The sequence below is a fragment of the Anguilla rostrata genome, chromosome 13 (assembly GCF_018555375.3).
Source record: "Anguilla rostrata isolate EN2019 chromosome 13, ASM1855537v3, whole genome shotgun sequence".
Classification (NCBI taxonomy): domain Eukaryota; kingdom Metazoa; phylum Chordata; class Actinopteri; order Anguilliformes; family Anguillidae; genus Anguilla; species Anguilla rostrata.
The window spans coordinates 22,010,058-22,025,211 of record NC_057945.1 but is presented as its reverse complement, the minus strand read 5'-3'; the positions used below and the strand labels follow the sequence as shown (position 1 = coordinate 22,025,211).

General features: G+C 45.4%; 1 protein-coding gene across 1 annotated transcript in view; it reads left to right on the top strand.

Annotated features, from left to right (window-relative positions):
* The window catches only part of LOC135237671 (E3 ubiquitin-protein ligase RNF123), a 128,194-nt gene extending 122,003 nt beyond the window's left edge, over nt 1-6,191 (top strand). Inside the window, 2 exon segments of the mRNA XM_064305008.1 lie at nt 3,421-3,506; nt 4,418-6,191. Coding sequence (XP_064161078.1) covers nt 3,421-3,506; nt 4,418-4,517 — 186 coding nt within the window. The 3' untranslated portion in view covers nt 4,518-6,191.
* The last annotated feature ends 8,963 nt before the right edge of the window (nt 6,192-15,154 follow it).

The window sequence follows — 15,154 nt, the reverse complement described above, 5'->3', positions numbered from 1 at the left end:
GAAACGTCATGTCAGCACAAGTCCAGGGGTACCCCAGGACATCAGGGAAACGTCATGTCAGCAGAAGTCCAGGGGTACCCCAGGACATCAGGGAAACGTCATGTCAGCAGAAGTCCAGGGGTACCCCAGGACATCAGGGAAACGTCATGTCAGCACAAGTCCAGGGGTACCCCAGGACATCAGGGAAACGTCATGTCAGCACAAGTCCAGGGGTACCCCAGGACATCAGGGAAACGTCATGTCAGCACAAGTCCAGGGGTACCCCAGGACATCAGGGAAACGCTCATGTCAGCACAAGTCCAGGGGTACCCCAGGACATCAGGGAAACGTCATGTCAGCACAAGTCCAGGGTACCCCAGGACATCAGGGAAACGTCATGTCAGCACAAGTCCAGGGGTACCCCAGGACATCAGGGAAACGTCATGTCAGCACAAGTCCAGGGGTACCCCAGGACATCAGGGAAACGTCATGTCAGCACAAGTCCAGGGGTACCCCAGGACATCAGGGAAACGTCATGTCAGCACAAGTCCAGGGGTACCCCAGGACATCAGGGAAACGTCATGTCAGCACAAGTCCAGGGGTACCCCAGGACATCAGGGAAACGTCATGTCAGCACAAGTCCAGGGGTACCCCAGGACATCAGGGAAACGTCATGTCAGCACAAGTCCAGGGGTACCCCAGGACATCAGGGAAACGTCATGTCAGCACAAGTCCAGGGTACCCCAGGACATCAGGAAACGTCATGTCAGCACAAGTCCAGGGGTACCCCAGGACATCAGGGAAAGCGTCATGTCAGCACAAGTCCAGGGGTACCCCAGGACATCAGGGAAACGTCATGTCAGCACAAGTCCAGGGTACCCCAGGACATCAGGAAACGTCATGTCAGCAGAAGTCCAGGGGTACCCCAGGACATCAGGGAAACGTCTATGTCGGCACAAGTCCAGGGGTACCCCAGGACATCAGGGAAACGTCATGTCAGCAGAAGTCCAGGGGTACCCCAGGACATCAGGGAAACGTCATGTCAGCACAAGTCCAGGGGTACCCCAGGACATCAGCGAAACGTCATGTCAGCACAAGTCCAGGGGTACCCCAGGACATCAGGGAAACGTCATGTCAGCACAAGTCCAGGGGTACCCCAGGACATCAGGGAAACGTCATGTCAGCACAAGTCCAGGGGCACATCACTGACTGAACTGATGCATCTAGGCTTTTGAAAGCCAAGAAGGGAAGGAGGGAAGAACAGAGATAGAATTTTGGGGAAGTTTTATTTCCTTCACCTCCTCGTTGATCCCAGATAGGAGCCTGATCCTTGGTCCTGTGGGACTGGCCTGTCTTTGGGAACCAAGACCAAGAAAAAAATGTGAACAGAGAAAAGACCAAGGATTAAAATGAGATGATTAAAAAATAAACGAGTGAAAAAGGAGAATGATCGTTCTTGAAAGCAAGCTTGTGACCAGATAGGGGGCATCTGGCCAGTGCAGGGTTAATAAGACACCCTTTTGTATCTCATACCACTCATGACACTCGAGGTAGTTCACAAGGTACAGGAGGTTTTATTACTACCTCAGTGTTCTCCCAGATTTGAAAAGGTCATTTTTAACTGCAGTCCTCTCCCGTCGTTGCAGTTTTAACACTGTCTGGGCCGTTCACACAGAACGCTTGTTTTAAAACTCCAGCATCTTTTCCCACAGTGTTTTCTAAGGTAGAAAAGGAAGACTCTTCCCTTGTGACCCGTGTGTTTTTACGCCTGCACAGTTGAATGCAGGATCACTCAGCAGCGTCACGTTTTGGTTGGTTAACCACTCAAACACCGGAAAAAAACAGAAATGTGGACGCTGGATACTAACTTCCGTTGCTTATGTTTTTTTGTAGTTAGTGGGTAATTAGCTTGCTATCAGGTAGCTAGCTAATGGTAGCTGTCTAATGAGAAAATAATCTTCGAGTATTTTCCCTAGCTACACATTCATCATTATCCTCAGGTTTTACCAATGCAGTTGCTGGACTAGTTCAGCAAGACTGACCTTCTCTTTTCCCAGTAAAAAAAAAAGTGGGGTGGGGTGGGGGGACGCTAGGGTGCAGCTCCAGAGAAGGGTTATGGAGAGAGGGATGGGGAGACCAGAATAACTGACATGGGAGGGGTGGGGGGGGGGAGTACCTGCTTCTTTTTCTGCCAAGTTCAGCGCTTTCATCCCCACTCCTCTGTGGATCTGGCACAGAGGACTCAATTAATGCTCATCCCATCTGCATGAAAGCCCAGTCTAAAGAACCTCTGAGGACAGGATGAAGGGATGACGTTCTAGGGCAGTATCCTGGTCATCTTCCTAACCTGAGTGCCCCACATTAATATGCCTTTAGTGTTCAGCACCACAAGCTTTGAGTGGCCTACCTGCTTTTTCATATGCATTTGTGTATGGAAGGTACCATATACGGTATTTATTTATGTATTTACTTAATGACTTATTTGCTTTGAACCTCAGGGATTAAAAAAACAAAACAGATTTCTTGCGTGTAATGAACTGTACATTCATCCTGTGATTTAGGGGAACATGATCCACACCTCAATGGCAGCATTTAAGAACCTGCATCAGGAGCTGACTTTTAAAATGGCATTTATAAAATGGCCTCTTTTTTTTAACGTGTCTGTGAACGTAACCTGTGTGGCACTGCCAAGCTGCCCGTCCTGTGACCCACCTGTCACGGCCGCCTTTGGTGCCGTTTTGGACCGGTCGCGTGCCTGTAATTGTGCTTTTACAGCAGGTGTGCCAGCGTGTGGAGGGACCAGCGCGATGTTAATATCGCCGGCGCCCTGGGGGCGGGCAGCAGGCCCAGGTGTGCGTGGGTCCGGCGGGTTGCGCCTGGCGCGTGGCGCTTTTATGGGGGTTTATTTACGACGGGATGGCGGGACGGCGGGCTGGCGCCTGTGATTGATTGCTCGTGAATCCTCGTGATTGAGACGCTGGGTCAGGCGTTAATGAGCTGACGGCGGCGTGCTGGGCCGAGCTGGGCGGAGCTGGGAAGGGCGAGGGGCGGTGACAGATAGCGAGTGGACAGGGGGAGGGGAGGGCGGGGCCATGATGGGTGGGCCGTGGTGATTGGGCAGGCTTGCGGTAAAAGGACAGGGGGTATGATACGTAGTGTTGGTGTAGTGGCTTGGTTGGAGCAGCCTGTCAGGGATGGAGTATTGGTTAACTGGAACCAGGCTTGTCTCCAGAGCGTTGCACGTTTATTGCCCAGTGGGTCTTTGTTGCTGTTCCCTTAAGTGGAGAAGACACACAACCCAAATTGTTTCAGTAACCATACTGCTGTGTAAATGGATAAAATGTGAAACAGTGTAATTAACCCGCATGAATGGAGCCCCCTGTCACCATTACTGTGATGCATAAATAATGTTAACACAACGCTTCCCTCCCTCTTTCCCAGCCCACCAGCGAAGAGGACCTGTGCCCCATCTGCTATGCACATCCCATCTCTGCCGTCTTCAAGCCCTGCTCCCACAAGTCCTGCAAGTGAGTTATCAGCATTGAACACGCCTGTCCCAAATTCAGCTCACAGGGGCCATAGTGTGTGTTATCAGCACTGCATGCTCCCCTCCCAAATTTAACTCACGGGAGCCACAGTGTGTGTTATCAGCAGTGCACACACCTCTCCCAAATTTAACTCACAGAGGCTACAGTGTGTGAGTTATCAGCAGGGCACACTCCACAAGGGCTGCCGTATGTTTGCTTTTGACCGGCTTGCTGCTGCTCAGATTAATGCGCGCTGCTGACTGTGTCTGCCTGTAATATTAATGTGTGTTTGCAGTTACTTAGAGTGTATTATTAGCATAAATGTTTCATTGGGGAGATAAATCTACCTGGCGCTGGCTGCGTGGCTGTGATTCAGTGGGGCTGTGCGTGCTCGTGTGCGGATCACTGCTGATGTACCTGCGAGAGAGGAGCTTGTTCCCAGTCTCTCCAGTGTCTGTCAGGCTAACACCAGCTCAGTCCTGGGGCCTCCTTGTGCGTGCTGGTGTTAGCTGCAGCCGGGCTCTTGACAAATTACAGTCGAAGACACATGTAAATTAAGACGGTAAACCCGTCCTGAAGGAATCACATCGCGGTGCACATTACAGGAAATGAAAGCATGCGTTGTCTCAGAGCTTGTCTGATTAGAAGTTTTAAAATGAATACCTAACATTCATTCATATCTGGTTCTGGAATTATGTAGCATCCGCACATCATGTCGCTTGTCAAGAAGGTGAACCATCCGTCTAATTAAAAACCATTTTAAATGTTTATGCTTGGACCTGGGGGTTAAAATTATATAGATATAAAATTATATAGATATATTATCTATTATGAGCTGAAACATTTTTGACAAGGTTATTTTGACTGTGTAAGCACTAACAGATGTTTATTTGACCTTTTCTCTCTTCCAGAGCCTGTATCAACCAGCACCTAATGAACAACAAAGACTGCTTCTTCTGCAAGGCCACCATTACTGGTGTGGAGGACTACAGCAAACCTGCCTCATCTTAGCACCTCTCCCAGAGGGTACCCCGAACTGGGGAGACTGAACACCAACTCAACAGCACCTCACACACACATACACACACACACACACACACTATCAGACACGGACACACATACCGGTACACATCACAAAAATGCAGAGGCACTCTCTCTGACACACTCATGTACATGCATACAGACACACACACACAGTGACCCCACACTCACTCTGTATTTTGCTCTACACTCCCCAAGTGCTGTCTCTGTCAGGAGCCCGTGTGTGTGTGTGTGTGTGTGTGTGTGTGTGTGTGTGTGTGAGAGCGCATGTGCATGTGTGTGTGTGTGTGACAGTACACTACCAGTCCATCAAGGGTACGGCACCCTTTGGTACCTGTCATCACTACATCTTACACCGCGAGGAACTGAAGGGAGAACAGAAAAAAGTGAAAAGTGTTTTGTTGAGATTGCCTGTGGGTGACCCAGTGTTAGGTGCCTGACGTAGAGTAATTGGCAGTAATAGCCAGCTTTTTATATGTGAACAAGAGAGGGAGAGCCATGTCTTCACAGCACATTTCATGAACACAAAGAGAGAAAATGAGAGAGAGAGAGAGAGAAAGATGCTCAGCTTGCAGGAGTGATGGAGGAGAGGCAGGGGGCAACAGCAGACCCCATTATCCATCATACGGGCCCCCCAGCCAACACCCCCCCGCACACCTCTCCCTCTGATCACTCTTTTCAATTAGTCTCTCCTCACACATCGGTCATTGCCCTGTCCAATTATTTCACGGCCATTTGTCACAGACGTATGTTGAAATATCCAGGACCACTGCTGAGTTTCTCCCTTTTTTCCTCTGCTAGCTTTAACGGCACTGTCTTCATGCATTCTGTTTTTCCTTGTGAAACTGCGGATTGAGGCTCATGCAGTCGGGGGAGGGAGGACACAACAGCAGTGTAATGGGAGATGTTTGGAGGGTGTCGGTTCTATTTCATTTCAGTTCCGTCCAATAACTACGCTCAGGAAAGATCCGCAGTCATTGGTGAAAATCAGGCTAGAAGATTCAAATGTTTCGCCATATTGCCTTCTGCGGTGCAGTGGTGTTAGTGCTGGGGGGGGTGTTAGCCGTACAGCTAACGCTACAGCAACGGCATCATAACGCTACAGCATCACCGCAGTTGTCCAAGCTAAGAGGGAGGATCCAACCTACTTGAAAATCCAATTTTCAAGTAGGCTTAACGTGACTCAAAAAAAATGTTCCATGGGGATTTGTATTTATTCAATTTTTTCTAATTGATTTATTTAGTTTCTATGACTGAACTAAAGTGAAATTGACCCCTGACCCTGTGGGAGATGTGGCGCTGGGTTTTCCCTGGGCCCAAACGCATGTTAGCTTTGTCGCTCGCGCTCTCGCTAGCATGCTTCGCGCGCGGCCCGTCCCTATCCTCGATGCCGCTGCAGTCGCCGTGAGTTACGCGCCTCCTTAAACTCCGCTTTCACGGCTCCCCTCGAGCCGTCGCCGCGTCCGTCATGGTCTGGGGCGAGTGCGTCCGATTTACTGATGAGAAACGTCTCTCACCCTGCCTTCCCAGCGAGCAAACTGCTTTTAGGCTTATTCCAGGCTGTCCATGTAATTGGCGGGAATATTCTTATGTGGCTGCATGATGTCTGTTGCCGCCGGTGGGGGAGGGGGATTGGGCTGGGCTGCACCTAGCCACGTACACGTGGAACACACCACAACCCCTCTCCACACACACACACACACACGACAACTAGCACACACACACACACACACACACTCTCACACACACACACACACACGTACACACACATACACGCACACACACACACACACACACACACACACACTGCGCACGCCTACTGGATTGCCAAGCCTTTTTTTAGAAAGCGAATGATGCAGCACTGATATTTGCTTTTATACACCAAAAAAGAACAACAAAATTTAAAAAAAGACAAAAAAAAAATGACTTGGTATTATCCTCAGAGCTGTTACACTGGCTTGGAGCAGAAAACTGGGAAAGCCCAGAGGTACTGATCCTGGGTAAGGGGACTGGGGCATCATGGGAAGGAGGGAGGGATGGAGGAACGAGGGGGTGGGTTCAAGGGTTATACGACATGTTTAATTTGGGAATCCCTGCTACAGAGAGTAGACCAGAGTGTGTGTGTGTGTGTATGTGTGTGTGTGTGTGTGTTCGTGTGTGCATGCATGCGTGTGTGTGCTCGTTTGTGTGCGCGTGTGGCGTTCTGTCGCAGAGATTTCTTGGACAGTTCGCAGGTTTGCTAACGCTATACTGGCCAAGGGAAACTAGATTGCATAAGCAATACTAAGTGGACTGTTGATGTTTTTTTTTCTTCTTTTTTTTTTTTTGGAGGGGAGTGGTTTATTGCATTTTATCTCCTCTTTTGTGAGAGTGCACATATATTGATGGTGTAACAGCATTAAATTATTTATCCTAAGCTGCTTGGCTGCTGTGTTTTTTTTGGAAAGGGGGGCCTCTCAGGTGGGCGGAGTTTATTCGCACTGGGACAGAGGTACTGTAGGCCTCTCCGTGGACCCTAGCCACATAAAGTGCTTTGTGAATACCCTGCATTTATCCATTAGAAAGCCTTACTTAGTCACGGAATGAAAGGCTGCTCGAGCAGAACCGGTCCACAAACGCACCGAGGTAACTGCGCTGTCATTTGTGCCAGGGTTTGGGTCGGGCCCGTTCCAGTGCAGTCGATTCAGGAAATTAATTGAAATTGAGTTCACGAACTGAAATGTTCAATGAGCAGTCATTGAATTTCAATTCATTTACTGAATTGACTGAACTGAAAAAGGGATTAACTCCTACCCTGGTGCGTGTACTATAATAAGTCTTATGTGGTCCGAGAATGAGAAATGATTCGCTTTTGGTTCGGATACCGTCACGCTCATCACGTTCTTCTGGACAGACTTCAGAGTAGCTGTCCTGCATGGCGTGCCCAGGAGAAGCCCTGGAGGACCTCAGCCAGGGGTGGAGACTGTGAAGGCAGTGGGGGGGTGTCACAGCAGGTTTTATGCTATGTTCTTGTCTGTGCTGAATTTGTGAGAGACTCCTGTATCTTCCAGAAGGTTCTCCTGCTCTTTGAACTTCACTTTCATCCCTGCTCAGGTCCTGGCCCAGCCCAACCCCTGCTGTCCTTGCTGTGGACGGTGCACAGTCCAGGTTGGTACGCTTGCAAGGGGGGAAAGAGTTTTGAGTCTGGCCCTCCTGATTATTCCTCTATCTCTGCCATACTCTCATTATTTCTCTCTCTCCTTTTCTCATCTGTGTCCTCCATTCTTCCCTTCCTCTATCCATTCCGCCCTATATCTGCCATCCTCCCTCACTTTCCCCCTTCATCTCAGCCTCCATCTCTCTGTCCGTCCTCCCCTTTCTCCCTGCCTATGCGCCCCTCCCTTTCTCTTTTCCTCTCTCCATCTTTCTTCTCCCTCCTTCCTCTGTCCTTCCCTGCCCTTCTCTGCCTCTCCTCTCTCCATCTGTGACTCCTGCCCCCTTTCTCCATCTCTCCTTGTCTTCCTCCATCCCTCCCTGTCTCTGGCTGTGCGTGGCTGCTGTTGTAAGGGCACCCTGCTGCTCAGTGTCGAGGGCCTGTTCTGCTGCCCATTGATCAGAGCGCAGAAACAGAACCCCAGGCAAAGTGATGCGGGTTTTATGGATCGTCTACAGAAATAGCCACCTCTGAAGAAAGAGGAGAGGGACAAAGGGAGGGCAGCGGGGGAGAGCACAAGCTAATCCTCCCCCTGCGCGCCACTGATAGCACTCCCCGTGTATTTATAGAGGAACAAGAGCCATCTCGCGCCCCGATCAATACCTACCGGGGCTGGACACGGCCCGTCCGCGCCGCTCACGCGGAAGCGCCAGGGTCGCGGCTGAAGCCTCGCGACGTGTCGCCCCGGCGACGGCGTCCCTAGGAGACGTGCTGTCCGGCCACCACCCCGGAGATAAACGCTCACGCTCAGAACGCCGCGCGAACGAGCCCGCCGGCCGTTATGACCTCCCTTGTCTGAAATGTATATCTGCGGTGTTCTATTGCACGCGATGACGCAGTTCCCGTCCGGCCAGCCCGGGGAACACGACTCGGAGATCCCGCATAGCTGGAGCGGGCTGGAACGTGCTGCGGTCACACTTTCCATTTCCCTCCCTCGCAGTGATAAGTGCTTTCTGCTGAAATTATGCAGCGTTCCTCACCCGCAAAGAATCGGAATATAACATCAATTTGAATGATGAATGAATTTGAATGAAAATCTGCAGACAGCAAAGCGGGAATTAATTCTTCCGTTTCTTTAGTACCAAATGAACAGTCCTTGCCTCACCTGTGGCAACATGTCCGGCAGGATAATTTGGATGGAAAGAGCGTCAATAGTTTCTGATCTTTGCAGCATTGCTCAGTGCCTGCCTTCACAAATTATTCACCCCCTCTAACTTTTTTCCCCATTTTGTCACGTTAGCCTTAAAATTTAATGCATGACATTTTCCTTCTTCATCAGCACAACAAATGCAGTGTGTTTATGATTCAGTGTGGCCAGTCCCTCTTACCCCCAGAGTCAGTCGATACGCCTTTGGCAGCAGTTGCAGCTCTGAGTCTTTTTGGCTGTGTCTGTATGAGCTTTCCATGCATATCCGCTCCGACTTTGCCCAGTTAGATGGAGCGCTTTGACGGGCGGTAATTTTCAGGTGAAGCCACAGGTTTTCAATGGGATTATAACACTCAAAACTCCACATGCAGTTCCTTGGTCTTGCTGACCGCAGAACAACAGCTGGTGATATTTAATCTACACTCATGCTGTTGAACACAGGTGGATTCACAAAGGTGGACTTAATTAATGTATCAAGTGTGATCTCTGGAGGAACTGTAAAACACCTGGCCCAGTTTATGTCATAAATACACGGGCTGAATACTTATTTCAATCATTTTCATATTTATACGAATCTGAAGACATTCTAATACTGTATTTTATTTGGACATTATAGAGAGTTGTGTAAAGGAGTAGTAAAATGCCCATTTTAAAATACTTTAATTTCACTGTGCAACGCGGGAGAAATAAGAACTAAGGAATAATTGGGGAAAAAAACAACTTTCTGGAAGCATTGCAATCAACACTGTCATAAAGGTGAGAGAAATCATAACAAATCTCAAAAAATTCAAACGGTCATTGTGGTTGAAAAGTAGCTATTGCCATTGCAGTTGAAATACTAGATAAAGTGTTAATCTTGTGCATTGTGTGCACAACATGCATTAAAAAATTACAACCCCTTGAACCCCAAGGGGCTTAGATAGTATAGAGGAAATTTAACCTGGTAAATTCTCTATCACTATGACTGGAGAACATATGTTAAAGGATATGAAGTTAAAATATCACCATTTATATTGCAATTTATGTTCTACATATTTCGGACTGCCCATCTGTACTTTAAACGCCTTCATTATACAGGGAAGCCACAATCAAAGATTCTCTCTTATAAGATAATGACCTTCATGCTACTAATTGGAAATGATTGCTCTGCCACCTTTCTGTTTAACCAACAGAGCTATAACAGTTTAACAGGCTCCTTTACCAGGAGGGAACTGAGCGTTTAGTATAGGGGTGAACAATTCCAGTCCTGGAGGGCCGGTGTGCATAAATGTTTTTGTTTCCACAAATTACCCGGGCTAAATGAGCTAATTGGCTGCATACACCAACAATGGTGACAAATGTAACAGTGAAAAATGTAATGTAGGGGCACTAGACCAGTCTTTGGCTCTCATTCATGCACCGTAGCTAAAATGTCAGATGGCGTTAATGTTAGGGCTCATTAAATAATTAAGGCCTGGAGTTGGCATGAGAAACGGAAACCGATTTGGCCCTCGTTACCTACCTTTAATAGAGCAAATGGTCAGGGTCACAACACAATGCCACAGTCAACCCAAGTATGCCATCTAGTGGCTAGAATGAAATTGACATGTTTCAGCATCAAGTTTTAATTAAAGGGATGGTTCTCTTTCTGAGTTTAAAAAATATATATTATTTAAATTTTAGTGTGTATTTTTTGTTGGCACATATGGTTTTTATGTGCAAATAAGGATTAATTATTAAATTATTATTTTACATACTTCTGTACTTTAGATACAGAAGTAGCTGATGACTGGTCAGCTTTATGATGGCTGGTACAGTAGCATTAGTGGGATTGTGGTATAAGCGAGATAATGCACTTCAGATAATTCCAAAGCAGCTTGTACAGTAACATTATATTTCCAGGGACTGTACTTATAAACATGTTATTTTGTAGAGTTTTTTCACAATTATAAACACAACTATCAGTTCTTATTTCCCTGAACGCAGCGATGTTAGGTTTCATGTAATACGGGCAATAATTCCAACCTAAAATAAGATTAAATTTTTTTTTACAAGAATAATTACTAATATATATGTGTACAACCTCTGGAGACATAGCATTGCTGTACAATCTGTTTGGAGTTAATTGAAGTGTATTGTCTTGCTTTAAACCACAAACCTTTGAATGCCACTATATCAGGCATTGTAAAGCCAGCAGGTTTGTAAATATCCCAAATATCCTTCATTGTACAAAGAAACAGGCCAATGACAAACATGTCCAAAAACTAAAATAATACTTAAAAAAAAAAAAAAAAAAAAAAAAAAGAAACCCAGGAGTGAAATATCCCTTTAAGAAAGACTTCTCTGACCAGTCCAGTACCCCATCTAGTGGTTGAAAATATTATGTTGCAGAAAATGTACCACAACTTCAGTATCCAATGCGAGGAAATTCTTGACTCTATCTATTGGCCATATACAGAATAACAACCTACTCTGATGTTTAAATTCTCTGAAGTAGACTACTAGTGTGTCTTGTTACACAGACACACACACACACACACACACACATATATATAGATACCTTAAATAAAATTACCTATTATAATATTAACTATAACCTGTTTCTTAAGAAGTGTGTATTTTATATTTCACATTATTTAAATAATTTTTCAAAAATACTTTCACCTATTGTATATTACAATTGCTTGCATGTATAAATTTGACATTTACAATTTTTTTAGGTGGATATTTTACACAATACAACACTAAATTAATGTTATGTACCTTTGGCAGTTTAATGCTTCTCTTAAATATGCCTCATATGAGTCACAAAATGTTTGTTACAGCAGTTTTGTTTATGATGACTCTTTATTTCAAATGTGTTGCTATCAGTTCTTTGGATCTTTACCAGTGTACATCTAACCTTATTGTATGTATTAAGTCTATTAAATATATGTAAATACATTCACTGGCCAGTGCATAGGCAGGCATGGGTTTGGCTTGTCATGAATGCCAATTATGTCACAAGTAAATACTGTGTTCAGTGAATACATATACTAACCTGATTGTCAGTGTACATGGCATGGAAGAGGGAGATTCTGAATTATGCAGGATCACAGCACAACAGGGGAACTGTTCCTATCATACATGCAGCTTGCCTCGAGGTTAACAAGCTTTGTTCATGCCGTTTGAGCTGCTGTGAAACGTATTGCAGTTCAAGGTAGTGGCATCCGCTGCATCGCTGCCACATACTGAACAGCTCCTCTGTGCTATTCATTACAGAGACTGATGTATTGGCATTATTTCTGGATAGAAGAGTATATAGTGTGTTGTCGTCCACAGGGACAAGAGCTTGTAATAAAAAGCACAGAGCTTTGCAGTATCCCCAAAAATTGGCTTACACTGAATTAAAAAAAGAAAAAGGTTACATTGATTTTAGACTGTATGTAATGTATAAAATCAGCTGGAAAAATAAATAATTATAATTGTTTTGAGTTAAAGGATATGCAAACATCCCTACTTCTGTGGTTTAATTCTTAATTGATAGGCAGTTGAATACAGCCTCTTGTATACATTTTCAAAAGTTCTCCTCTTAGAGGGTTATCTTACTGATATTAGCAACACATTTTCTAAAGGAAATATCTCTTGTGCTGATATACTTTAATATTTGGATATTATATTAAATAAGGTCTTCCCTTCCGGCTGAACTTTAATGATCTCTTGGACATATTGATTTATGAGGTGAATGACACTGGTTATATTGCAAGTTAGAATGTATTCATCCAATATTGTTTGCTTGCTCTTGGGTACGGAAAGACATTTGTTTAAAAATGTTAAAGGGAGCACATTGTAATTATGTAAAGGAGCTTGATGAATATGATGCATTCACTGCAGCAAGTACAGCAATGTTTCATTTCTGTCAATGTAGAATGGACTCTGGAGGTGGTACAGTAATTCCTGACCTATATGGTACAGAATGAATCTGTAATTGCTTTCTAAGTTTTAAGTTAAATATTACAGGTAACAGATTGTGCATTTCAACAAAAATATTTGATCACTAGGCTGAGGAGGCTTAATGAGTTAAAAGTTTTTTATTATGGTTGATTGCTGAGTGTTTCAGTTTCTAGGATGTTTAGAGGAAGGTGCAATGATATTTAAATTATGCATGAACATTCTGTTTAGCTGTGCTATATCATGGACATTGGCACTGCTATGAAGGTTAGTAGACCAGTTTGCCTCTAGGATCAGAACTATGTATTTGGTAATGCTGAATACTCAATGGCCTTTTTGTTATTTCATAACACTGGTATGACTGTTATTCCTCACAGTTCATGTGGCTCACTTTGTCCATGGTCTTGGGTAGGCTTTGCTCTAATGACTTCCCACTTCTTTCTAATACTCCATCCACCTGTACCGGCAGTCAATTTTACACAATAGGCAGGCGCAGTTAAAAAAAAAAAGAATCACTCCTTTACCGCATTTGATTTGCCTTTTCGTGGCAGCAATTTAAAGACCTGAAAAGATCGCTAAAAGTTAGGGGGAATCAACCAAGCCTTGTCATGTCTTGTAATTGGTGTAAGAAAATCAGTAGTAATTTGTTCACTGAGTTCTTGGTATGTGACTGTCATACACTCTGTGAATGTGAATGAGCCCGTGAGAGTCAATAAAGAAATGGTCTGTGATTGGGTTTGAAGTCTGCTTTGAACCTCTAGCAGGTAAATACGCCTCCGGGGTGACATTAAGCTTTGGAATAAAAGAGGACTTTTCTGAAGTTATTCAGTGAGAGGTAATAAGCTCTCAGCTGTATGTCTGTTGTGTTCCTCTACCTTCGGGAAGAAGAGATGCATCCCTGTCTCTATGTGGCTTTACTGGTGTTGTGGGCAAATTGAATTGATTGACTTAAAAGTACAGAATTGGAATGTCAATTTTGCAATTACTCTTAGAAGTGCAGATGGAATCAATTACTTGTGTCGATAGTATTGACTGAGGGAAGCCGAAGTAGATTAAAATCCGAAGTGTCTTTTTACAGTAAAATTGACCCAATTACCTTTTGCATTATGTAGGGTTATTAGGAATGCTCTGCACATTAGCATGACAATTGCCACGTACGTATTACAATTGCCATATACTGTGTGTAGTGCCGTGCACAGGGATATTCCAGCTTGCATGTTCGATTTTAGAAGGTGTCAAATCAGCTTAGTGATTGAAGAACCCTTGACTGGTGGCAGACTTTTCATATGATTGCCGGAACATTCCAAATGGATTACAGCCCACTTTTTATTGGCTCCAAGAGTCATCCATTAGACCGGCTTCCTCACCTCAGACAGTGCCCAGAAACACATACAGACGGGCTCTGTTACCTATGGCAACCCTGAGCGGAGGAATCATAAGATACACCGCTGTCAAACTTGATGGAAAAATTTCTGAGATGCAGAGGCAGTTTCTGGGAAGATTTCCACTAGCTGGCTCAGAAAAAGGCTGAACGTTGCAATGCGGGCGGCGTAAAGGCAGGCCTCGAGGGAAAGGCCAGGCTGTGGCATAGGCGTCACCTGGTCTGAGTTGTGTGTTTGAACGCTGCTCAGACTGTAGGTGAGGGTGCGAAGGCGGGAGGCGAGAGGAGAGACAGGACAGGAGATGTATGGCGCTGGGACTTTTTCCAGCCTAAGTGATTTTTATGTGCGAGCATTACAGCGAGGCAGATTATAAGGGCTTTTATGGCCTCTTGCTTTACAGACACAGCGAGAGTAGGAAAGATGATTAGAGTTACAGAGACCGTAAATCACGCGCCGTTGTCTCCGGGAGCGTGTGGATGAGCACGCCGGCGCTGCTCGAGCCGCTGGCCCAAGCTGGTGAAGCCCAGGCTGGTGAAGAGGGCCTGCCAGCCCTGGGCTGTGTGGTCTGACTGGGCCAGTCAGCAGCTCCCAATCGCTGACCCTGAGCTAAGGCTAACAGGCCAGCTCTCCCATATTAGCCAGGATGTCCCATATTTTGGTCAAAATTTATTTGTCCCTCAATTGGCATGTGCATAGAGCTTTGAGTAACCTACCAAATGTGAGCTGACGTGTTTACTGTGCCAAAAATTGAATTAATGAGATAAACACAAGCATTCAATGGCATTGAATAAATAAGATGCGATATCAATATCAGCCAATGCCGCCAGTCCGGAATATTGCTTGTGGATACCTTAGCATGTATCACGTTTGTTTAGTGTTCAGGCAAAGGAATGTAAGCAGCTCTACTGGACTGTTCAGTCATATGGTTTAGAAGATTGGCTTATAAGAAATTAAAAATGTGGAATTTATTGTTGCT